Genomic DNA, 27,709 nt, shown 5'->3' with positions numbered 1-27,709 from the left:
ATTTTGTTTTTGTCTGTGACTTTGTCCTTTGATTTGACCTAAGAGACTAAACAAATATGAAGCAATTATAGAAGTTTGATGTTTTGTTGGTTTTAAAGCTTTATCAATGCTTGAGAAATCATCTATTGTATGATTGAACATCATAAGTCAATAATTGTTTCATGTAACCTTAATAGCTGATACTCCAAAGCCATTTGTCTTGTTTTTAGTGTAACTTATAGCCCTACTGTTGTTGAAGTCTTTCATATGGATATTCTAACATTGGGACATTTTCATTTACAAGAGACAGATTTTGTTAAATAAATGATTTTTTTCTATCCTAGAAAGGTTTTTTTTTACTTTCTATATTTGACCTCATATTAAAACCATTTCTAGATACCAAAACACAATAAGGTTAAGTAACAACTTTTGTTTTAGGATAAGTTCAAAGTAAGTTATCAATTTCTTCTTTGACATGAAAGCAAATAGATTTCAGATCATCTCCTAGATTAACAATTAAAATATATATATATGCTCTGTCAGATGATGGACCTTCATATCATTTGTGTTTATGATATCATTCAATAATGCAGATGGTTGATGATCTTATGGAATACACTATAACAAGTCCTTTGACGTGAATAAAAGGAGACATGAGAAAGATTTTACTTAAATATCTGAAATTCCATATTACATGTAAGGTGGCAAAATAAATACACAAATGGAGTTATTTAACAGACACGCCACCACATAAGTCCATGGACAGGTTCATTAATAAGAACTGTATCCATCAACAACTGTTTTTCTTAAAAGGTTAATTGGAGAGTTCTTTTCTGTTTCCATTTATGAGACAGTATTTGTTTGTATGAACTCATTAGTAACCTGACATCTCCTGATGCTTGTTAATGCTTATTCTCTCTCTGTTGTAACTTCACATCAAATCAATGGAAAATTTTCAAATTCTTAAAAGGCCAAGTCAAGTTCCTCTAAAAGGTTCTGTCAACATAGTATCATAAAATCCAACAAATTGAGAGTGTGTTTGTTTGTTTGTGGCAGCTAAAAGATTTCAATCATGATAAATACTGGTTACAAATGCAATGAACTAAAAGGTTAAATCTTAAGTTTATTGGTATCTTAGGCTTCTGCATCTTAGATAACTCCAATACTATAATAATGCTCATTCTAGTAAAGTCACATTTAAATAATCAGAGTATAGTTACTATAGTATGATGAGAGACACATTTCCATATTTTAAAATCGTTGTCAATATCTCTTTCTTCTTTATTGTAGTATAAAAAAGATTTTCGTGTGTTTCATTGCAATATAAAAAGCTTTTTACACTCATTTTGTAATGTAAAAAAAACATTTTTCAAAAGGTTCAAACTACAATAAGGTGAACTTTGTTCTCTTTAAGAAATTTCTACACTAGAATTCTCTTTTTTTATCCTTTTAAAACCTACATCAAAATATGTTAGTAATGGCAGGAGGAGGTTTATTAGAGAGCAACAATTTTCTTCATTAGATAGTTAGCTTTAAGTCATGATAACACCCACTGATCCCTTCCTACCTCATCCTATGTTCACAAAGTTTGCTTTATAATTAACAATACTTCTAATGGATTATGTTGCTCAATCTTCTGAGTTATTTTTTTCTATTGTTGTTTGTTTTTAAGTAGTTTTTACTTTTGGCCATGATGTTGTCTGTTTTTATTGGACTTGTGAATTTCTTGCCATTACTAAATGAGACTTAATGCAAAATTCTGTACTTACCATGAGCAACATGATAGATGCCACATCTGGAGCAGGATGTGCTTACCCTTCTGGAGCACCTTAGATCACCCCCAGTTTTCGGGTGAGTTGGAATTCAGTCTTTAGCTTTTATATAGTGTTTAGAAGACTGCTGTTTTACTTTTTTTCAGTATTTTGTTTTTTACTTGCCATGATTGTGACTGTCTCTCTTGGACCTAAGTATTGATTCTTCATTTAATTAACCATTATGACAGGAAATGTAATTTTACCTGGAAACAGCTTCACTGTATACAAAACCAAGTGATGCTCTTTTAACTATCTCAAAACAAAGGTCAGCTCCATCCATACTAAAATAGACAAAAAAAATGATTACATATCATGCTTATTGATTGTGTTATTTGGCTTCTGTCTCAGAAAACACATAACTCCTCTTATTCTCAATCATAAACCATTAGGTTGTTCTTAGAGATACTGATTTAAAAAAATAAAACAAGAGTGCACACACTGAAATGTCTCTTGCTTTGCTGACATGATGGAATTTATGTTGCTTACTACAAGTATCACATAAACTTATCATTATCAATGATCCATGTAAATGAGGTCAAGGTCATAAGAACCCTATCATAAACCAAATATAGTTGATCTATGTTAATTTTATCCCCAAACACTTAACATTGACCAATGACCCATGATCATGACCAGACTAACCTTGTACATCTTATAGTCATCACATACATATATTGCTTACAGTATCTGAGATACCAACTTGACAAAGAAAACTTAATCTTGATCACTGATCCATGTAAGGTTAGGTGAACCATGCCTTGCAGATATGTAGACCTTGCATGGTCTAATTTGCCCTGCAAGCCATTCTGCATGCATGGATCTGGATGAAGTGGAAAGGATAAAATGTTCACTTTAAAAACATGGATGTCTGAGGAAAATAATACTGAACACAGTCTTTTTTTCTTTTCTATTTTAAAACAAATCTACTACTTCTTAACACTCTTCCAGTCATCTCTACATAAGTCATAATGGAACTTTTTAACTATGTAATTTTAGCATATTTTATTAAATATTTGCTCTACACAAGAAAAAAGTAATCCGGAATGCAATCTCAGTGCACTGTCTACCATAATGCAACAAAGATAACAGAGTCACTAACCTCTAGTCAGATTTTTGAGTATCTCTCTAGGTTTTAGCTGGTGGTACCCAGTAGTTAATGATTATTAATATTTTGATGACCTCCAGGACATTACTATCAGCAGTAACAATTACCTACACAGTAGGCTGTTAACAAGAGAAAATTGTATTTGACCAACATAGGATGTTCATCTACATACAAATTCTGTACTAAAAAAATATCAAGAACTCCTGAATAAAGTTAATTACACTGGCTAAACTCATACCAGGAAATTGGGAAACTGCAGAGTTACAACCATTAAAGATATCACTTCCATAGTAAAACATACAAGAAAAATACATAACATTTCATTCATACAAGAGAATTTATAAACTTCTGAACTCTTTTCTCATTTCATTACTAAATAACAATTGCTATGGTTACAAAAGATGTTAATTAGTAGTTTCACTGTCAACTCAATTATTCTAATTATTCCTTAAACTAATATAAAACATTATTTATCTCATTTCTCATTTCTTAAATAAACAAGATAGCTCACACTGAAATGTCTTGCCTACTTTACTAACCATGTTTGATTTTATGTTGATACTCCTAAAGATAAAGCTTTACCAATATTATCAATGATCCTTGAAAATGAGGTCAAGGTCAGATAAACCAAGCCAGACAGACATGTTGACCTTATAATTATTCCATACACCAAACATAGTTGACCTATTGCTTATAGTATACAAGAAACAGACCAAACCATTAAAATATAATATTGACAGATGAACCATGAAAATAAGGTCAAGGTCAGATGAATCCTGCAAGACAGACAATTACACCTTACAATCATTCCATGCATACAATAAAGTTGACCTATTGCTTATATTAGAAAAACAGACCAAAACACAATAAAATGCTCCGCAGGGCGCAGCTTAATACGACCGCAGAGGTCGAACCCTAAACAGTTGGGGCAAGTATGGACACAACAGTCAAGCTTGATATAGCTTTGCATTTGGATTGTGATTAAATATTTGACACAGCATAGGTTTCTGACACAGAATGAATGTGTATCAAAGAACCCCATATATTCAATTTTTGTTGAAATCAAACAAAGTTTAATTTTGGACCCCGATTTGGACCAACTTGAAAACTGGGCCCATAATCAAAAATCTAAATACATGTTTAGATTCAGCATATCAAAGAACCCTAAGAATTCAATTTTTGTTAAAATCAAACTAAGTTTAATTTTGGACCCTTTGGACCTTTATGTAGACCAATTTGAAAACGGAACCAAAAATTAAGAATCTAAATACACGGTTAGATTCGGCATATCAAAGAACCCCAATAATTCAATTTTTGATGAAATCAAACAAAGTTAAATTTTGGACCCTTTGGACCTCAATGTGGACCAATTTAAAAACGGGGCCCAAAATCCAAAATCTAAATACACGGTTAGATTCAGCATATTAAAGAACCCCAAGAATTCAAGAATAAAACCCCATTGAAATTGGTCAAGAAATAAGCAATTTATACGAAGTATCTTCTTTTGCACAATACTGTGCAATTAAATATTTCTTGCTATTGCGCAATACTGTACAATTGACAATTTCTTGCTATTGCGCAATATTGTGCAATTGGATATTTCTTGCTATTGCGCAATACTGTGCAATTGAAGATTTCTTGCTATTGCCCAATACTGTGCAATTGAAGATTTCTTGCTATTGTGCAATACTGTGCAATTGAAAATTTCTTGCTATTGCACAATGCTTATTATATAATAATTTACACATCCTGTTTGGTGTGTATCTCCTACCATATCATTATTATTTGCTTTTAAATATAAATCAGAAATAACCAACTTAAAATGGAAAATTTTAAAAGAAAAAAAAAAGGAAAAAAGAAAAAAAAGGAAAAAAAAAAAAATCCCCCCACAAATTTTTTGAACCCCCTTATGATTCATCACCCCCAAACTCAATCCCAGCCTTCCCTTTGTGGTATGGTACCTTGCAGTACAATTTCAGAGAGATCCATACACTTGAACACAAGTTATTGTCTGGAAACTAGAAAAATGTGTTTTTTGGCCCCTTTTTGGCCCCAAATTCCTAAACGTTTAGGACAATTACCCCCATACTCAAACCCAGCTTTCCCTTTGTGATATGGAACCTTGTAGTACAATTTCAGAAAGATCCATACACTTACACACAAGTTATTGTCCTGAAACAAGAAAAATGCTTGTTTTTTGCCCCTTTTTGGCCCCTAATTCCTAAAATATTGAGGCAATTACCCCCATCATCAATCCCCCTCTTCCCTTTGTGGTATGGTACCTTGCAGTACAATTTCAGAGAGATCCATACACTTGAACACAAGTTATTGTCTGGAAACTAGAAAAATGCTTATTTTTGGCCCCTTTTTGGCCCCCAATTCCTAAACGTTTCGGCAATTACCCCCAAACTCAATTCCAGCTTTCCCTTTGTGATATGGAACCTTGTAGTACAATTTCAGAAAGATCCATACACTTACACACAAGTTATTGTCATGAAACTAGAAAAATGCTTGTTTTTTGCCCCTTTTTTGGCCCCTAATTCCTAAAATTTTGAGGCAATTACCCCCAAAATCAATCCCAGCATTCCTTTTGTGATATGGAACCTTGTGGTACAATGTCAGAGAGATCCATACACTAACACACAAGTTATGTCTGGAAGTTACAAAAATGCTTAGTTTTGGCCCCTAATTCCTTTACTGTTGGTACCATAACCCCCTAAATCAATCCCAACCTTCCTTTTGTGGTATTGAACCTTGTGGTAAAATTTCATAGAGATCCATTCACTTAAACTAAAGTTAGAGTGCGAAAAACCAATGTGTCTTCGGACGACGCCGGACGACGCCAGACGACAACGACGACGACGACGCCAACGTCATACCAATATACGACCACAAAAATTTTTTTGCGGTCATATAAAAAGTAAACATTGACCAATGTACCATGAAAATGAAGTCAAGGACAGAAGATACCTTTTTAAACAGACATATTCATTACAATCAATCCATACACCAAATAAAGTGGACCTATTGATTTTAGTGTAATCAACACAGACCAAAACACAAAAACTTTACATTGACTGATGAAACATGAAAATGAGGTCAAGGTCAAATGAAACCTTGAATACTGACATGTACACAGTAAAATATCATCCATACACCAAATATAGTTGACCTATTGCTTAAAGTTTTAGAAAAACAGACCAAAACACAAAAACTTAACATTGACCAAAGAAACATGAAATGAGGCCAAGGTCAGATGAAATCTGCCAGACTGACATGTACACCATACACCAAATGTAGTAGACCTACTCCTTACAGTATCTGAGAAATGGACCTAATCACGTAATGTTAAACGTGATCACCAATCCATGAAATGAGGTTTAGGTCTGACAGAAATGTAGACCTTGTAAGGAACCTATATAACAAATATAGTTATCCTATTACTCATAATGAGTGAGAAATTCACATGACAAAAAAACTAAACTTTTTTTTTAAGCAGTTGCAAAACCATGAAAATGAGGTCAAGGACAATGGACATAAACAGACAAAGCTTTGTAACATAAGGCATCTTTATACAAGGTAAAAAAAATAAAGCTTTATATAATTAATTTACGTTGATGGTGCCACAGGATTGTAATCCTATGTCTCACATTCTACAAAGAAATCAGGCGACACAAAAATGTCAAAAACATCTGCTTATTCTTTATTAAAGCTATTTTGAAGTCAACAAGCAAATAGCAATCTTTTATCTTAAAGGGGCATTACGAGATATAAAAAGAATTTAAATATGAGGTTTTTTGTTCAATCATTAATCAAAGTGATATAGTGAAATAATAACGGTAATTCGTTTTTAGCAAGCCAATTTGGTTCAATTTTGTCAAAATAAGCTAAGAACATCGATGATGAATTATTCAATTGCAAGTGAATAATTCGACCTCATTGAATCCTAATCATGTGACCTTCAATTTACCACTAAGCCTTAGATGGGTTACCCTTGTATTCATCTATTAAAAGGAAGAGAATGTCAACATTGAAATTGAAACAAGGTTGAACCATTTGGTTGACTGATTCGATCCACAAAAAAAAATTATTCTTATACAGGTAAAAACGATGATAAACATACTTTTCAACCTACAATTTGAAATCAAACAGACCTAGAAAAATCCAATTGCACGTGGACGCTATCTGTTTATATTTATATTTATGTTTATATCGGGTTATATGACCGTCAGCAGTCTTTGGAGGTCATCTCGATGGTTAATTAGATGACGTTTAGACAAAAATACACACGAAATGTTGATTCATATTATCGAGTCCATGCATTGTTAATTGTTAATTTTAGACTTTTTGTAATTTGGATATACGTTTTAGTATGTTATAAATCACATATGAAAATTTGAGTCAAATTGGTCAACATGAATTTGACAGCTAATGCCCATTTAAAACAAAAATATTTGGAAAAGGATTAAAAGAAATATACTGTAGTACTTGTAATTTATGTCATAAACTTAAATTTAATAAAATTTGGAAAAACATGCAATTCCTTTGACAAAGATTTCAGCTACTTCTCAAAATTTTTATTTTTCTCAAAGAAAAGTCAACTAAAAGGAATACTACTTGAATAATCCTTGCTTTCATTTATTCTAAAGGGGTTCAGTTACAAAATGATATCCAGATTCTATTTATATATTACTGGGGGAAATAATACTTGTCTTGTCCTTTTTTCTTATTTAGTGCATGCATCCACACTTCAGAAATCTGTATCACAGAAAGCCAGTGGTCTGGCATATTGATTTATAAGTATCATCATTAATCGAATTTAGAAAAGTGACCACTTAACTCTATAACTCCAATATCTACAAGATAAGCCAGTCAAATCACATCTTAACCATTGTACATAGTACAGTCTATGATCAAGAAAATCTAAAATGTAAGAAATAAAAGCAAGCACCAATGTTGATAGTTTGGTGTTTATACAGCAAATAAAATAAAGATAGGGGAATTATAAACCATATCACACAACAACATCTTAATAAGTAATGGCAGATCATCAATATATTGGTCAGTCAATTGCTATTTTGTCCATATTGATTTGTAGACATTATATGTTTTCACAACTGTACAAAAACTGCCATCTATTTTCATATTTATAAAATAATTAATGTTTTTATCATATTACATTAGACCAATTTTAAAGATTTGTGACAAACTACAGAGTTCTTTCCCTTTACAACCATGTGAACATCAAACCCATATCTTAATGTTACAATCAACCATTAAACATTATGGGCACATCCATTTTATGAAGAAACATGGTATTTAGAATTAAGAATATGGCTAATCCTGATTGGTCAATGTGCCCAGCTGGTATTTTTTGTTACTAGACACTTTGTGCACTCTGCATTATACCAAAGGCAAAATAATATATTTTCCTTAGCCCTAACGGAAGTGAAAAATCTTTTCTACGCTGTGATAAGACACATGTTTTTAAGCGCAGAAGTGATAGGCAAGGGAGAAATACAAATGAAACTAATAAAAGCAAAGGGAACCTACTTTTTGCCAAAGAGTAAAATTACTGTTCTAATAATTTTTCTTTAATTCTAGCAAGGTTTTGTTTTAAAAATCAACTTTCTAAAGTCTGTATCTTGAAAAAGGCTACAGTTATCACCTATGGGGAAATTAATTGTTTTTTGAAATCTTACAGCAATTAGTTTAGTTTTAGTAAATCTTCATAGAAATGCTTATCTTCAGATATAACAAATATCAATCTCTTAAAAAAAGTAAAGGTATAGATGACTTGTATTGCAAATAAAATTTGAAAATGCAAGAGAATCTTAATAGAAGGAAAATTCAACTGTGAGTACACAGAAGATCCAGGATTTTCAAGTGGGGCCTACTAAAAATTTGCTTAAAAAAGGGCAAGGGCGAAATTTTTTTTTCAATTTACAATTAATAAAAAAAAAACAACAAATTCTCAGCCATGGTGCCAAAAATAACACTACAGTAATTCATTTGCAAAACATGTGTGATTTTCATGAAACGATGGCTTGATTTCCCCAAAATCATGTTTCATATCCACCTTACATACAAGAAGATTTCTGAATAGACACATATGCTAAAAAAACATATATGTTTGTAAAAAAATGATATAATCTTACCTCCTACTGTCCCTGGTATAAAGTCCTCATCAACATCAACAGAGGAGGAGTTTCCAATAAATAGTCATTTATATATCTCCTCAGTTTATGCACATGAAGGGCAATATACTAATATTATAAGCTCTAACTTATACATAAATCCATTGACCCAGAACTGTTTTACCAAGTAGCAAAAAATAGAGAAACAATGATGTCAACTGATAAATACAGTGTAATAAGTGAACCAAATAATTATTTGCAAGAGTGCTTACAAAGAAAATGTTCTCAAGCTCCAGGGCTTTCCCCCTCAAATTGGAATTCCCTAATAATTAAAGCAGTACTATCCTGACATTATTTTTTACTAGTTATCTTTAATATGATTATCAGTAATATGATTCCAAGATGCCATAAACCCACTGTTCAAAAGTAGTAAGGCAGAATTTCAGGAGGTTTTTCAACTATCGTTGGCCTTATACAAATCAAACAGGAATCACATTTTCTCTACTTTTAATCAATTTACTGGCAAATTTAGTCCCAGAGGACTAATAGCAGAAGTTACATTCAAGACACAACCAATACATTGAAAGATAGATGATGTCAAGACTGTCAAGGAAAACATTGGACAATGTTATGAGACTGGTACTCGATAAATTAATTGCAGAGGCCATGAATAGTACATTCAGTTATCTATTGTATGAAGAATACCGCCAGATAAATTAATTGAAACAACTTTTTTTCAATAAAAGATAAAAGCCTTACAATTTGTAACATGTTAACAAGGTAGGAATCCTACACCAAAGGTTGTCTGACAGACCAATATTATATAAATGATCAATGACAAGGTCACATTGTAAAAAGGAGTGTATTTGTAAATGGTATTGCATCCAAACTGGGAATATCAAGAGTAGTCTATAATACTATCAAACTTTTCTACTTTAATTTCTTTGCTTTTCTACAAAATGTACTAATTAACAATTAAAAGTTATCTTAAAAATGTTCAAACACAGTAAATACCATGATTTAAATCTAGACTTTTGGCATAAAATCATAGAACCTTAAACACAGGATTAACTGATTGGGTGTTGGTGATTAACACCACTTTCAGTACTTTCGCTAAAACATGGCCAATAGTTTTTATTGGTGGAGAAAGCCAGATTATCTTAAGAGTCAACCACTGACCCTCCACAGACAAACTGTCAATGTTAGTCAATTAAGATTTGTAGGTGAACGTTCCTGCCAGGAGCAGGATTCAGACTTACAACCTCAGTGTTGACAGGCTAGTGATAACTACTTAGACCACTCCTCCACTGAGGCCCCCTTAATTACAGGACAATGGTGATTCTCAAAAAAGAAATGTCATTGTTACTCATAAAACATAATGTTATGGGTTGATATGAAAAATACAATATGAGGCCTACTTATGTATTCAATCCCTTAAAAGTATTTTTAATAAAGAAATGCCAATGAGTAGTAAGTAGCTATAGGCTGAATTGACCTACTTTTTGAAGGGAATTATGTGATACTTCACTATTTGTATCTGCAAAACAATTCATTTGATTTAAGGTTAATAAGTATCATAAAATGGAACATGGAGATAAACTTAATCCAAGACAAAACTGTATCTAATATGGGTCAGAGTGATCTACTTTGACCAGAGGCTATTAACCACACTATGATGCATTAGAACAGCAAGTAAGATCACATTATATCATTTAGGTTCCCTCAATTCTGTTAGAAATAGCTAAAAAAAGACTGAAGAGTCATGCATCCAATTAAGAATCTCATTTTCTTGGTCAATAGTCATCTCTTACTAAATAAAAGAAAACCCATCATCATGGAATAAAAACAGAATAATAAACTTGGAAATCAGTACAGCATATCATCTATAATGGTAAATGTGTGAGTTGTCTTAGATAGTTATGTTATGGTTATATGTTTTGACTCATTATTGTGACAAATGACACTAAATTTCTCAAGGGAGTCTACTCAAGCTACAGAAAAAAAGATTTAAATTTTACACACACTCCACAGGCCCATAAATATACCAAAGAATAATTGCATGTCAAGGCAGATTTAATTTTAGACTTCAAAATATAAGAATGGTAGGCCCCTGGGGTATTCAAGTAGATAATTTTTCACTTTTCTGAATATACATGAATATTTAGGATGAATACCAATTTAACAAACAGTTCCAAAGGTTAAATAAGTGACATTAAAATCTGTTCAACACTGGACTTGACTGATGGTGCTGGAAAATAATGTTTATGCCATATGTAAGAGGGACATGTTTTGGTCAGAGATTATCAAGATGGAAACTTTAATTAAATATTGACCATATATGATCCTGAAGACTAAACCTAACAAAAAAAATCTGAAAAAGAGCAAATGGATGTATGGACGTATGGACGTATGCAATTTATCGGATAGACATATACATGTACTCCTTACACCAAATCTACATACAATACATTCATTGTAAACCAGCCATGTATAACCTGACCATGTGAAAAATGAGAACCAACATGTACCCACATTATACTTTTCTCAAAAAGCTTTTTCTATCAAATATTCATGTTAACATACACAAGTCACTCGAAAAAAGGTCACATAAACCCATTTTAAATAAATCATTTGAACTAAACTCTGAACTGAAATTTCATTATGAAGTACATTTTTCTTTATCTATTTCTGACATAAAAAGAAAGTAAAGCATCTTTGCATGGAAACTAACAGGAAGACATATTTTCAGTACATTAGTAAATTGCAACCTAATATGTTCTGTTGTCATTTTAACAGATGAACATTGTCAGTTAGGTCAATCCATTCATCTACAAATGTTATATATTTCATTAGGTTATGTAACAGCAGAGAAACATAGCAATTAACTTATTTGACAAAATATGTGACAAAAAGTAAGAATGAATTATTGGTGAGCTTGAGGAATGTCAGTGTACTTTTAATCCAATGTCCTAGCCTCGTAACATTATGGGTATACTCAACAAAATGTTGAGGGTTCTTCCAGCAAAGAAAGAACAGTATGCTTCAAACAAGTGTATCTGAATATGATATAAAAAACATAATGCCCTGTGGGGTGCAGCTTGATACGATCACAAAGGTCGAACCCTGAACAGTTGGGGTCAAGTATGGACACTACATTCAAGCTTGATACAGCTCGGAATTTGTTATTAAATATTTGACACAACATAGGTTTCTGACACAGAATGAATGTGGTCAAAGAACTAAAAAAAATTGAAATTGGACTTTTACCTATTATGGTCCAATATCCAAAATCTAAATACAAGGTTAGATTCAGCATATCCAAGTACATCAAGAATTTAATTCATTTATCTATTAAAGGACAATATTAGCTAATTGTTTAAAATCCAAATCTAAATACATTATTAGATTCAGCATATTGAAATCAATCAAAGTTTAATTTGCACCCTAATTTGGACCCACTTAAAAACTTGGCCCAAAATCAAATTCTAAATACACAGTAAGATTTAAGCATATCAAAGAACCCCAATATTTAAAGATTATATAAACCCCATTGAAATTGGTCAGACATAAGCAATTCAAACAAAGTTTAAAAATTTGCTTGTTATTTACCCCTTTTCGGCCCCTAATTCCTAAGTGGATACAGCCATAAACCCCAAATTCAATCAAACCATCTTTTTTGTGGTATAGAAACCTATTGGACAATCTCATACAATTCATACACTTATACTCAAGTTACTGGTATTTTCCTCTGGAAAAAGGGCTGTCAAAATGACAAAATGACAGCAAACCAGCTTTTTATTTCATTTTTAATAGTGTCAATGTTTAAGAATTGAAGGGCCATTACTCCTGAACTGCAAAAATGAAAATGTTGTCATCAAACTTTACCTCCATTTTATCATCAGCAAAAACATCTTAAAATTTGAAAAGCAGTCAAATACACAGACAAGAGTGCAAATGATGAAGTGTCTCATCAGCTTTACTTATGATTGAATTTATGTTGAAAGAACACATAAACTTAACATTATCAGTGATCCATGAAAATGAGGTCAATGTCAGATGAACCATGCCAAACAGACATGTATCCCTTTCAATCATTCCATACACCAAATATAGTGATCCTATTGCTTATATTACCTGGAAATAGACCAAACCATATAAAAATAGCATTGTCCAATGAACCATGAAAATGAGGTCAAGGTCATATGAACCATGTCAAACAGACATGTACACCTTACAATCATTCCATATGCCAAATATAATTTACCTATTGGTTATAGTATCTAATAAACTGACAAAACTATGAAAAATTAATATTGAACAATAAACCATGAAAATGAGGTCACAGTCATATGAAACCTGCCAAATAGACATGTACACCTTACAATCATTCCATACACCAAATATAGTTGACCCATTGATAATATTATCTGAGATACAGACTTGACCACATATCAACTTAACCTTGATCACAAATCCATGAAATTAGGTCTAGGTTAGAATCCTGTCTGGCAGACATGCAGACCTTGCATGGAATCCATTTACCAAATATAGTTATCATATTTACTCAAAATAAGTGATTATTTCACATGACAAAAAAACTATAATTTTTTTCAAGCAGTCACTGAACCATGAAAATGAGATCAAGGACAATGAACATATGACAGTCGGAAACTATAAGGTATCTGTATGCAAGGTATGAGGCACCCAGGGCTTCTACTTTCTAAAATATAATGTTTTATACAAATAGTTTACCCTGCTGCCCACGAATAGTAATCCCTAAGCCTTGCAGGTGAGGTAAAAATGACAGAAGAAAAAAAAAAAAAAAATTAATGTAAATTAGATAGTAAAAGACATTCAGCAGGTGTGAGTATCACCATAACAACATAATAACATTCTTTTAAAATAATATGTTACACTGCTATTCTTTACATAAGCCATTAGAAGCATGGTACTTTCCTTTCTAAACTGACCTTAATTGAAATCCAAAGAAACTTCATTTTTTTCATCAATAACCCAAATGTAAATACTCCTATCTATTTATGGTTCCATCTTCTTTAATGAAAAGGTATTTATTTGAGGTAAAGTGATAATGTGAATGCTTTTACCCTATTCATTACATGTAATACATGTTTACTACAACTACAAATGCTGAACTTCCATTTAATCAAAATAGTATAAATACAAATATCAAAATATATCTTGTGGTATTCTTAAAAAAAAATGAAAATTTTTAACTTGAATTTTGTTTTTGAATTTGCACAAATACGCATCTTTACCCATAATAATAATAATAAATAATATGAAAGTCGCTAACCTGAAGAAATACAAAAAATCTCAACTCAGATTCCAGCAAGGTAAATGTGTCCAAATATTCAGATGTCCAAATCAGACCAGTTCACATTTCCAATTACCTTAAATAAATATTCCAAACCGAAATTGGACCAAATTAATGTGTCCCATTACTTTGGCAAAATGTTCCAAAATAAAAACATAATGAAAGCATAAAACCACCAATTATATCATAAACTATAAGCGTTAATGACAACACGTTACGACTGCCAATCTTTTACAAAATCACAGTTTATTTATAAAGATCAATATAGCTAGCACAAGAAAACGGTTTTCAATAATTTTTCACCACTATATAACTCCTTCAGAAAATGCCATCTTGTTTGCATGATTTAACTCTCGTTTATTTTTCCATAACATTGTCTTTACTGTTCCAACAGGCAGAACAGACAATCATTGAAGTGTGAATGATTGTATTTAGTTTATATATCTGTTTCAAATAATTACCCTTCTAAGACTTTAGAAAAAAACGGCAGCTGAGAACTGTTTTGCCAAGCTTGGTACTAATATAAGGTGTCAATTTCCAAAGAGGAATGGAATTAGCATATCTATTGATAAGCCTCTGACACAAATGGACATTTCTCCAATTACATTAATCGTTGATGTATAACAATAGCTTAAAAGATAAAATTTGCTTTATGAAGATAGATAACACAAGAGATGAAATTAATTCTATCATTCAGGGAAAACACAACTTCAATAACCTCCATGTTCCACGCCTTATTTTCTATCATACTAACATCTGCAAAAAATGACAGATTAACTGTAAAACACTCAAATCGCTGTGGATGTTTTGTCCCCCATAACTGCCGATGTGGATAGGGTTTACCGAATTGATAATTATTGGCAAAATATGCAGAATAAAGGGCAAACAAAAATGGGTTAAAAAGATATAGAATAAAGAAAAATGACCTAAAAATTTAAAGAATACACCATCTTGGATTGTTAAATTGTAAGCAGAACACAATAGGTCTAGATCTTTAATTAAGTCAGCAAATTCTGATGCAGGAGTACAATTTAATGATAAGTATTTTCATTTAATTGAACAAATTTATGTGATTTTGAGTTATAACAAATCATGTTTTTACAAAAGCAGAGTATTTTTTCTTTAATTTGATTTTTTTTAACTTTTCTTATTTAAAGCAAAAAAAAAATAGTGCAGTGACCACATTTTTCTATTAATATTATATGAAAGCTATCCTCTCATATTTTATTTCGAAATTCTTTCATTTAGTTTTCCATCTATTCACATTATTGGTGACCCATCACTTTTATTTTATTTTTGAACATATCACAATATATACTACATTTTGAAAAATATGAAAAAATTCTATCCTTTTGTGTTTATACTCCTATACCACCTTAAGCAAATTTATCATAGTGAAAAATTCTTAACATAAATGATACCAGGTACATTTCTTAAAGAAATATCTGAATGTTGTTCATTCCATCACTAATAGTCTTTCTTATGAAAAGCGTTTTATTTTAGGTACAATAAAAAATAACCTAGACATTTGACAATGATCCTATCCTCCACAATATAACTTTTTTCCATGTTATATTATAAGGTTATTGCATGAATATTATCCAGATTTGATTTTTAAATTGCACAAGATCTACGAGGGATAATATTCACCAATATTTATGCAATAACCCTTTTATTGCATTGAGTTGAAACCCTCTAAAATATATTGCATTGGGGTTTATATTCAACAATATTCTAGTTGATAATTTGAAGCTATAATTGCACTAGTGCAATACACTTTTTATTACATTCTGTAGGAAATACTATGTTCCTATACAATAATTCATTTTATTCTACATCTTTCAAACCATCCTTCTAAGGAAATAAACATGCGTTGTTTTTCATTTTGATGAAAGTTCAATTAACAGAGTCAGATGTGTAGAAATTTATTAATTAATATTGCTTGGATCCAATATCCAAGTTATTTGACTTCATGTCAGTAATTGCTTTTTCTATTCTCTTTTCATCTCCATTATTAAACACCTAAAAGGGTCGAACATCATTTTCTATGGTTATTGTTGGGCAATAAATTAATAAACACACAATAATTACAGAATATAACATTGAAGACTTAAGATTTCTCAATTAATGGTTATCAAATATTCATTATGGCGGATGTAGAGACATACTATTTTTATTCATGCAACTGCACAGTTTATTACCTTCACAAACGAACAGTTCTCTATTGTTTTATGAAACTTTAAGACCTTGATATTGAAGAAAATATAAAAAACTATAATGACAGGAGGAGAGCTAAGCAAGAAACTCATTACATTTATTGAGGTGAACATGAAAGAATAGCTGGCAAGCTTATTGATAGAAAAAAATGAGCAAGTTCCTGGCAGACTGAAAGGATTCTGAATAAAGCAACTAATGTACATATATCCTTTAAAGGAAACACACAAGTGGGTTAATGTTAAATTCAATGATAAAATAAAATTAAACAAAATTCCTGGTGGACAGCTGAAGGGACCTTGTCTGACATTCTAAAATTCTGTTCATAGCTACTAGTTAAACATACTATGACAGCTGGTGTGACTACTTATACAATCTTTAATTATATTAATTATATGTAAAGATGACTGATCATTATAGCAACCAAAACTTCAGATTATCAGCTATTCATATGCCAGTTATGGAATATCTTACTCTTCAACCTATCCAACATACAGGTGAATGGATTAATCAAACACTAAAATGGGCGTCAGAGCTCAAATGTACAATAGTAGTTTTGAAATTTTCTATAACAGAAAAACAAAGGATATGGGGTATCCATCCATGACACAAATCAGTACATGCACAGCAAAAAACACACAAAAAGCAAAGGAACAGCGCTTTTATTGCTGTTTTTCATCTCAAAGTCACAGGGAAGCCTTCAACACGGAGCAAAAAATAACTATCACCTCACTGCAAGTTTAAGACGGCCCCTAGCACCAGCTTGAGCAGAATTCTTTGCAAAAATAATTTGGATAGACTTTAAAAGATGTAACACACCAAAATGGGGCCAAGTCAAAAAAGTCAGTTTCTCTGTCCATTAACAAACAACTTCCTTCATCAGTATTTTTTTCACAAATTATACAAGAAACCTAAATATGCATATCTGTAAAAATGGAAGTTCCTCCTCAAGTTTGTAGCAGCATCTAAACTCATTATTTTCCTTCCTGTAAAAGGTTTAATTGAAATATAGCATGCAAATGCAGCATAAACCTTTTATTAAACTATCAAAATGTAGTAATTTGTTTAAAACAAGCAAAATATAATTGATTTTCAATTGTTGATTTTTTTTTAAGTGAGGGAAAAAAGTGAGATTTTTATGACAATATAAATCATTTCATCATAAGCATCAGGTAACTTAATTACTGTAATCGATTTTACATGAGAAATTATGATGTTTTGCCATGATATACCATAAGGCATCCAACTAAATTCAAGCTGTGAATTAGCTGATCCTAATAGATTTGATGACTGTAAACTTATTGGATTAGTGTTTGACTGTTTCCTCAATTAAAGACATCTTTTTAGAAAATACTGATCATTATAGAATGTTTATACATGTACTTCCACATAGCCAGCATGCAAGTTAATATAATTATTGCTCTAAAAATGTTTTACAAATATTATTAGGAAGGCAGACTTATACGATATGAACTTTATTGCAAATAATTAATTCTAATGATTCTTATTAGCTAACATATGGTTGTAAAAATCATGAAGCATGGTAAACGTGTAAAAAGCGGTAAGGAATATATCACATACAAACCACTCAAAGCATAAGTATGACACTCTACAAACGAACAACATTGAACTTAAGGTTCAAAATTCAACTGTATATATACTGGGAATATTATACTAACAGGACTGTTGGTATAATAGTCCCAGATATATACATCTTGTACAGACAAACAGACATATAGCATGGGAACAGACTCAGTGGAAACTATCTGATTCTTTCTCTCAGCCTTCATCTCCGCTTATTTAACAATTTGCTCAATGGACTGATACTTCATTATTAATTTGACTGTATTTTCTGCCTCAGTATAATACCTGCATTCATAGTATTCCAACTTTCAATGTTCTTACTATTGATTCAGTGAAAGTCAGTCTTAAAAGAAACTCTAATGACATATCTCAAGGAACAAGTTCTTTATTGTACAAGTTATTTTACTTTGTCCTGTATTTTGAACATGATCAAGTACTTTTTTCAGTATACCCGACCATGTATCAGTGTACACAGTAAATTACCCGACCATGTATCAGTGTACACAGTAAATTACCCAACCATTTATCAGTGTACACAGTAAATTACCTGACCATTTCATGTATCAGTGTACACAGTAAATTACCTGACCATTTCATATATCAGTGTACACAGTAAATTTCCTGACCATTTCATGAATCAGTGTACACAGTAAATTACCTGACCATTTCATGTATCAGTGTACACAGTAAATTACCTGACCATTTCATGTATCAGTGTACACAGTAAATTTCCTGACCATTTCATGGATCAGTGTACACAGTAAATTACCTGACCATTTCATGTATCAGTGTACACAGTAAATTACCTGACCATTTCATGTATCAGTGTACACAGTAAATTTCCTGACCATTTCATGGATCAGTGTACACAGTAAATTACCTGACCATTTCATGTATCAGTGTACACATTTCATGGATCAGTGTACACAGTAAATTACCTGACCATGTATCAGTGTACACAGTAAATTACCTGACCATTTCATGTATCAGTGTACACAGTAAATTTCCTGACCATTTCATGGATCAGTGTACACAGTAAATTACCTGACCATTTCATGTATCAGTGTACACAGTAAATTACCTGACCATTTCATATATCAGTGTACACAGTAAATTACCTGACCATTTCATGGATCAGTGTACACAGTAAATTACCTGACCATTTCATGGATCAGTGTACACAGTAAATTACCTGACCATTTCATATATCAGTGTACACAGTAAATTACCTGACCATTTCATGTATCAGTGTACACAGTAAATTACCTGACCATTTCATGTATCAGTGTACACAGTAAATTACCTGACCATTTCATGTATCAGTGTACACAGTAAATTACCTGACCATTTCATATATCAGTGTACACAGTAAATTACCTGACCATTTCATAGATCAGTGTACACAGTAAATTACCTGACCATTTCATAGATCAGTGTACACATTTCATGGATCAGTGTACACAGTAAATTAAATGACCACTTCATGGATCAGTGTACACATTTCATGGATCAGTGTACACAGTAAATTACTTCACCATTTCATGTATCAGTGTACACAGTAAATTACCTGACCATTTCATGTATCAGTGTACACAGTAAATTACCTGACCATTTCATGGATCAGTGTACTCATTTCATGGATCAGTGTACACAGTAAATTACCTGACCATTTCATGGATCAGTGTACACATTTCATGGATCAGTGTACACAGTAAATTACCTGACCATTTCATGTATCAGTGTACACAGTAAATTACCTGACCATTTCATGGATCAGTGTACTCATTTCATGGATCAGTGTACACAGTAAATTACCTGACCATTTCATGGATCAGTGTACACAGTAAATTACCTGACCATCTCATGGATCAGTGTACACAGTAAATTACTTGACCATTTCATGTATCAGTGTACACAGTAAATTACCTGACCATTTCATGTATCAGTGTACACATTTCATGGATCAGTGTACACAGTAAATTACCTGACCATTTCATGGATCAGTGTACACATTTCATGGATCAGTGTACACAGTAAATTACCTGACCATTTCATGGATCAGTGTACACATTTCATGGATCAGTGTACACAGTGAATTACCTGAACATTTCATGTATCAGTGTACACATTTCATGGATCAACGTACACAGTGAATTACCTGACCATTTCATGTATCAGTGTACACAGTAAATTACCTGTACAAACACACTACACCTGTCACAGCTTGACACTTTTAAATGTAAAAACTTTCTTCCCCGACCTCCTACAAGTTCTGCCAAAGCATTATTTGTTTTGATTAGAAAAAAATGTGATCAGTATTTTCCGATAAACAAGACCAACAACTGAAGTATTTAAGCAATCCTCTGTTACTAATAATAGAGTTCTTTGAAGTAAGCATGGCTCTCTGTGACAGCTAAAGCTCAAATGATTGTCCCAAAGAGAAAAATATTTCAAGCCTTATCCAATTTCATCTGTCTTCTCCAGCTGATCACTTTAATTTCAATGGACTCAATATAAACCAAAGGTTTTAATAACAACGTAATTAATTTCAGAACAAAAACCTCCAGACAGGAAACCTTTTCCTGGAAATATCTGTAATCTTGGAAAAAAATCTCTTCATAGCACAAATGAAAATCTTCTAAATGACATTATAGTCATTAGCGAACTATAGGATTTCTTGCAAAGCTTTTAAATACTTGAAAGATGATAGGAACTTCAAATAAATCTAGATTCAAATTTGATTTGTGTAAAAATAATGTAATTTCATTCTCAGTGGTCAGAAAAATGGTTTGAGACATAAACTCTATTATACAACTTACAATTACATTGTGTTGCATGCGATCAAACTCAGAACAGCCATGGATAACAGTAAACTGTTGATGAAGATCTGGTATCTTATTTTGGTAAAATCGATGACGAATAACTAAAGGGGTGATTACCAAAATATAAGACATCTACTGATGCCTACAAAACAGTAAATATTTCCTACTATTATACCAACAATAGGCTGGAATTTATATTCAACTTCAGCAGTTTTGTCATGGGGAGAATAAAAAGTTTCAATATAATATTAGAAAGTGGACATCAAAGACACAGCAACCCAACAACCCAAAAAATACATGAATATCTACATGTCAACCGACCATGACTGAAGGGTCATTCAGATATGGTATAGTTGAATTGTGGGTGAATATGATGGACCCTACCAAAGATTTAACATTAATACGGACCTACCAAAGATTTGACATTAATACCTTATTCTTTAAAGGACAAAAACAACAAATATAGCTCAACCATTGACAAGGATCCTCCTGTCTTGTCACCTGTTGTGGTTTGTTTTTGTCTGTAGTGTCTATCATTTTTTTCCAAGGTATAGGATGTTGGTTGTTAATGTCAGATATAAATGGTATAGACACTTTATAGAATTAGGTGTTGATGATAAATATTTGATTGTTTACTTCATTCATAGTTTTTTGTATACTCGAGATGAATTAAAGCTTGACATATTATTGGAGACTATACGTTGATCTCTAGATGTCTTTTGGTTATTTTTGTCGTCAAGAGTTGCAATCTCATCGATGTATAACCCATATCTCAATTTATTTCATAATTAAAGCTGATTATCTGCCGGCAAGAGATGCATGTTTTTCAAAATCCTATTTTTAATTCATTTGATGTGTACTAATTGTGTTTGACTGGTGCAAAACTAAAAACAAAAGACGCCAATACATAAAATGGAAGACATGTGTAGATGTTGTTGGTTAGAATATAGAGAATCATTGCTTCTACTTGAATACATTCATGTCTTCTGTTATAAGTCAGATCAATAATTCTGTAGGTTTTGGGTGATGATATTCCACTGTACTTCAGTCACAGAGTGATTATGCTTTGTTTCCCTTCTGTTTAACAGGTAGTATATTGGTATTTATCCTACATAATATTTGAGAGTAGAACAATTGGTGAAAATGAAGATTTTCATTTGTTACCTCAGTTATGTAACAACCTTGATTGCTTCTTTATGGCATACTCACCAACACATATCACAATTGGTCTTTGCTGCTTTTTCTTTAAGCATGGGACAGTCGGGAGAGAGAGCAAAGACTGGTTGACTGCGAGTCAGAATAATGTGCGACATGTCTCCGTTGTCAGCTACCATGTTAAAGATATGGCTCAGTATACCAGTCTAGTACAAATATGTTTCAGCCTCATATCATATCAGAGCATGTTATCTTGCTGAATACCCATAAAATATTTGCTACTCATGTTAAGTAGCAGTTATTCAATGAGTCAACATGTGGTTATTTCAGAAGATGCTTTTAATAAAGAGATGTGGTATGATTGCCAATGAGACAACTATCCACCAGAGTTCAAATGAAGTGGATATAACCAATTATAAGACGTTTTACAGTCTTCAATAATGGGGGAAAAGATATCATACTGCTAAGTCAGCTTTAAAAGGCCCAAAACTGAAAAATGGGAGTCGGTCAATTTCATATAACTGATGTGTAGGCCACTGTGGTTGTAAAAGAAGATGCTGTTATTGAACCAGACTGATAATTGTGATATAAGTGACAAATTGTAACTGCTCTATGTTGTGCCATATCTATACTATTAATAATAGTTGATTGATGCCTTTCTTCCAGTAAGGATTAAATTGAATTTTGTTAAAACTAAATATATACTCTATCATACTGACATATATTCCTTGTTATTATACATGTATTGCCTTCACAGGTGATCATTTAAACAAGTATTTGTATTAGTTATGATTCAGCTCATGTTGTCTTCTAGTTTTTTTCTTTAACAATTTGCTTTTTCTTCTGTAAATTTAATTAAATGTCTCTGTACAACCTTTCATTTAGTCATTACATCATGTTTGTAGGATTCATTATAGGACTATTATAATGGTAATGCAGTCAATTAACTCCTCTTACTGGACATCAAGGTTTCTTTAAAAACATAAATGGATGTTTCCTATATTCTGGTATATATATGGGCAGCCCTAAGATAATTGCATCAAATATTACATCTACTCAAGTATACATACGCTAAAGATCTTAAGTATACCAGCCAATCCTATATATAATATATGTGGACCTTTGGTCCAGATCAGCTTAAGACATATTTACTTTTAATGGTCATTATACATCAGTTATCGCTGCTAAGACAGCAAAGATTGTAGATTTTCCTCTAGTTCAGAAATAATTTTATATTCAAATGTACAGGGAACTGTAAAATCTATAATATTATATTAAACTTGAAAAGCACAAATTGTAAAAATTTTATGTCTTTTATTGAATTAGTTCAGCTTTCAAATGATGCTGTTTTCTATTTAAAATAAAACAATATTACTGGTTACAGCAATATCTTTGTTTAAAGCAATATTCAACAGGATATCAACATACTGCTTATACAATACAAAACCCATTAAATAACAATTTACTATTGGTTTTGTACAAACAGCTATCACAATATTTCAAATTATTTCAAATAATTCAAATGGCTTGATATATGCAATGAAAAAATAATTTCAGGTTTTCACTATTTATATAACTAGAAGAAAATACCCTTCTATTTCAACTTTTCTCATCATAAGTTTTTTAGAACTATCATAAAAATAAAATGCTCCGCAGGGCGCAGCTTGATACGACCGCAGAGGTCGAACCCTGAACAGTTGGGGCAAGTATGGACACAACATTCAAGCTTGATACAGCTCTGAATTTGGATTGTGATTAAATATTTGACACAGCATAGGTTTCTGACACAGAATGAATGTAGTCTAAGAACTTAAAAATTTTAAATTGGACATTCACCTATTATGGTCCAATATCCAAAATCTAAATACATGGTTAGATTCAGCATATTAAAGAACCCCAAGAATTCAATTTTTGATGAAATCAAACAAAGTTTAATTTTGGACCCTTTTGACCTCAATGTGGACAAAGTTGATAACGGGGCCCAAAAATCTAAATACATGGTTAGATTCAGCATATCAAAGAATCCCATATATTCAATTTTTGTTGAAATCAAACAAAGTTTAATTTTGGACCCCGATTTGGACCAACTTGAAAACTGGGCCCATAATCAAAAATCTAAATACATGTTTAGATTCAGCATATCAAAGAACACTAAAAATTCAATTTTTGTTAAAAATCAAACTAAGTTTAATTTTGGACCCTTTGGACCTTAATGTAGACCAATTTGAAAACGGAACCAAAAATTAAGAATCTAAATACACGGTTAGATTCGGCATATCAAAGAACCCCAATAATTCAATTTTTGATGAACCAAACAAAGTTAAATTTTGGACCCTTTGGACCTCAATGTGGACCAATTTAAAAACGGGGCCCAAAATCCAAAAACTTAATACACGGTTATATTCAGCATATTAAAGAACCCAAAGAATTCAAGAATAAAACCCCACTGAAATTGATCAAGAAATAAGCAATTTATAAGAAGTATCTTCTTTTGCACAATACTGTGCAATTGAATATTTCTTGCTATTGCGCAATACTGTACAATTGACAATTTCTTGCTATTGCGCAATATTGTGCTATTGGATATTTCTTGCTATTGCGCAATACTGTGCAATTGAAGATTTCTTGCTATTGCGCAATACTGTGCAATTGAAGATTTCTTGCTATTGTGCAATACTCTGCAATTGAAAATTTCTTGCTATTGCACAATACTTATTATATAAAAATTTACACATCCTGTTTGGTGTGTATCTCCTACCATATCATTATTATTTGCTTTTAAATATAAATCAGAAATAACCAACTTAAAATGGAAAATTTTAAAAGAAAAAAAAAAGGAAAAAAAGAAAAAAAAAAATCCCCCCCGCCGAATTTTTTGAACCCCCTTATGATTCATCACCCCCAAACTCAATCCCAGCCTTCCCTTTGTGGTATGGTACCTTGCAGTACAATTTCAGAGAGATCCATACACTTGAACACAAGTTATTGTCTTGAAACTAGAAAAATGCTTATTTTTGGCCCCTTTTTGGCCCCCAATTCCTAAACGTTTCAGGCAATTACCCCCGAACTCAATTCCAGCTTTCCCTTTGTGATATGAAACCTTGTAGTACAATTTCAGAAATATCCAAACACTTACACACAAGTTATTGTCATGAAACTAGAAAAATGCTTGTTTTTTGCCCCTTTTTTGGCCCCTAATTCCTAAAATTTTGAGGCAATTACCCCCAAAATCAATTACAGCCTTCCCTTTGTGATATGGAACCTTGTGGTACAATGTCAGAGAGATCCATACACTTACACACAAGTTATTGTCTGAAAGTTCCAAAAATGCTTATTTTTGGCCCCTTTTTGGCCCCTAATTCCTTAACTGTTGGTACCATAACCCCCAAAATCAATCCCAACCTTCCTTTCGTGGTATTGAACCTTATGGTAAAATTTCATGTAGATCCATTCACTTAAACTAAAGTTAGAGTGCGAAAACCAATGTGTCTTCGGACGACGCCGGACGACGACGATGACGACGCCAACGTCATACCAATATACGACCAAAAATTTTTTAATTTTTGCGGTCGTATAAAAATAACATTTACTATATGTAAGTTTATGTTTCTATCTGAATGTAAACTAAAATATTACATATTTATTATTTCATAATTGTTAATGTATACGAAGCAAATTGATTTGTATGTTTGCTTGGTTTAAATCCCCATTATACATTTTTGCATGTCTCTATAAATGAAGAAGTATACAACAGAGACTGTCCTAATTCAAGGATTTTAAACTTATCATACAGGTACCATATAATTTTTAAATAAACTGCTTCGCTGAGCGCAGCTGGATACGCACGCAGAGGTCCAACCCTGAACAGTTGGGGCAAAAATGGATACAATATTCAAGCTTGATACAGGTCTGAATTAGGATTGTATCAAATATTTGACATATTATAGGTTTCTGAATAAATGTAGTCAAAGAACTTGAAATTGGTTATATGAATTGAATTGAAATTATATTCAATTAAAGATTTCTTGCTGTTGTGCAATACACTGTTGCGCAATACTTAGTAAATCTGTTGTCAGACTATAAACAATTAAAGTTCAATTAATTCTCAATGTCATATTAGAAATTTATGAAAATGTAAAGGCAGCTTACATCAAAGGATATAAACAATTCACCAAAGTTTCATGAGAATTGCTGACAGCATTTTTGAGTTATTGTCCAAAACTGGAAAATCCCCCCTTTTTTAATGAATAAAACCCAATAACTCAGAAATGTAAAATGTAAAATTTATAAAATTCTAAAAGGAGCTTACCTCAATAGATATAAACAATTCACCAAAGTTTCATAAGAACTGCTGAAAGCAATTTTGATTTTTTGTCTGAAAACTGGAAAATCCCCCTTTTTTTATGAATAAAACCCTGTAACTCGAAAACGTAATATCTAAAATATATAAAAATCGAAAGGGAGCTCATGTCAATAGTTATAAACAATTCACCACAATTTCTTGCAAGTTGGTGAAAGCATTCTTGAGTTATTGTCCGAAAACTGGAAAATCCCCCTTTTTTTCATAAATAAAACCCCATAACTTGGAAACATAAAATCTAAAATTTATAAAAAACAAAAGGGAGCTCACGTCAATAGATATAAACAATTCACCAAAGTTTTATGCAAATTGGTTAAAGCGTTTTTGAGTTAATGTCCGACATGTTGACGACGGACGGACAGACAGACAGACGGACGGACGGACAGACGGACAACGGTATACCATAATCCGTCCCGTAAACCGTCGTATAAAAATTGGGAAATTATAGGCCTTTACTCTTGACCCAGTGTTAGATCCAAGGTTTTGATAGAACCTTTTCATCAGCAAATGAGTTATGGAAAACTAACCATGACAGAAAATAATTCCAATTGTATTTTGACCCCCCTTGTATTCGGGTAAATATCCCTAATTTGCCTAAAAATACAATATAAAGAATCCAAGTTTATAATATGGACAGAGAAATGGAAGAAAAAGTAACCATTAATGCCTACCTGAAATAAATAACACATATTGACCCATTTGATACAAAGTTCATGGCTGAAAATTGACAACAGGGTCAATCTTCTATGGGAGTCACTATATATACCATTACAGTAATAAATACTAGCAAATAATCCATATATCAAATGAAAAACAAATCTATTCTTCTAGTCATATAGGTCTTCCATGATGAACTGACAAGTTATACCCCACCACATTCTGTCTGTACTTGTCACAAGTCAGGAGCCTAGTGGTTGTCGTTGCTTCATGTCTGTCATATTTTTTTTTTTTGGTAAATTGTTTTGTTGCAAATTAGGCCGTTAGTTTTTTCGTTTAAATTGTTTTGCATTTTTCATTTTGGGGCCTTTTAAAGCTGACTATATGGTATGGGTTTTACTCATTGTTAAAGGATTAAAGATTGCCTATTATTGCTTACATCCACTTTGTTTGAACTCTGGTGGATAATTGTCTCATTGGCAATAATACACATCTCCTTATTTTTATATAAACAGCTGACACCTTAAATATAAAAAAGAAGATGTGG

The 27,709-nt window shown here is 32.0% G+C and overlaps 1 protein-coding gene and 1 long non-coding RNA gene across 19 annotated transcripts in view; both read right to left on the bottom strand.

Moving 5' to 3' along the window:
- The window catches only part of LOC127739383 (peripheral plasma membrane protein CASK-like), a 229,056-nt gene that overhangs the window by 148,763 nt on the left and 52,584 nt on the right, over positions 1–27,709 (bottom strand). For all 18 annotated transcript variants that reach the window (XM_052251086.1, XM_052251085.1, XM_052251094.1 and 15 more), the window contains one exon: positions 1,997–2,074. In XM_052251086.1, the coding sequence (XP_052107046.1) occupies positions 1,997–2,074 (78 nt within the window). The remainder of the gene's footprint in view (positions 1–1,996; positions 2,075–27,709) is intronic.
- Positions 4,523–25,770, bottom strand: LOC127739425 (uncharacterized). The gene is made up of 2 exons (XR_008000444.1): positions 25,569–25,770; positions 4,523–5,651 (listed from the first exon to the last, which is right to left on the bottom strand). It is a non-coding gene; the product is annotated as an uncharacterized LOC127739425 (long non-coding RNA).

Source organism: Mytilus californianus, unplaced genomic scaffold (genome assembly GCF_021869535.1).
Source record: "Mytilus californianus isolate M0D057914Y unplaced genomic scaffold, xbMytCali1.0.p SCAF_4, whole genome shotgun sequence".
Lineage (NCBI taxonomy): Eukaryota > Metazoa > Mollusca > Bivalvia > Mytilida > Mytilidae > Mytilus > Mytilus californianus.
Note: the sequence above shows the minus strand (reverse complement) of the source record. Positions and strands in the feature narration are given on the sequence as shown.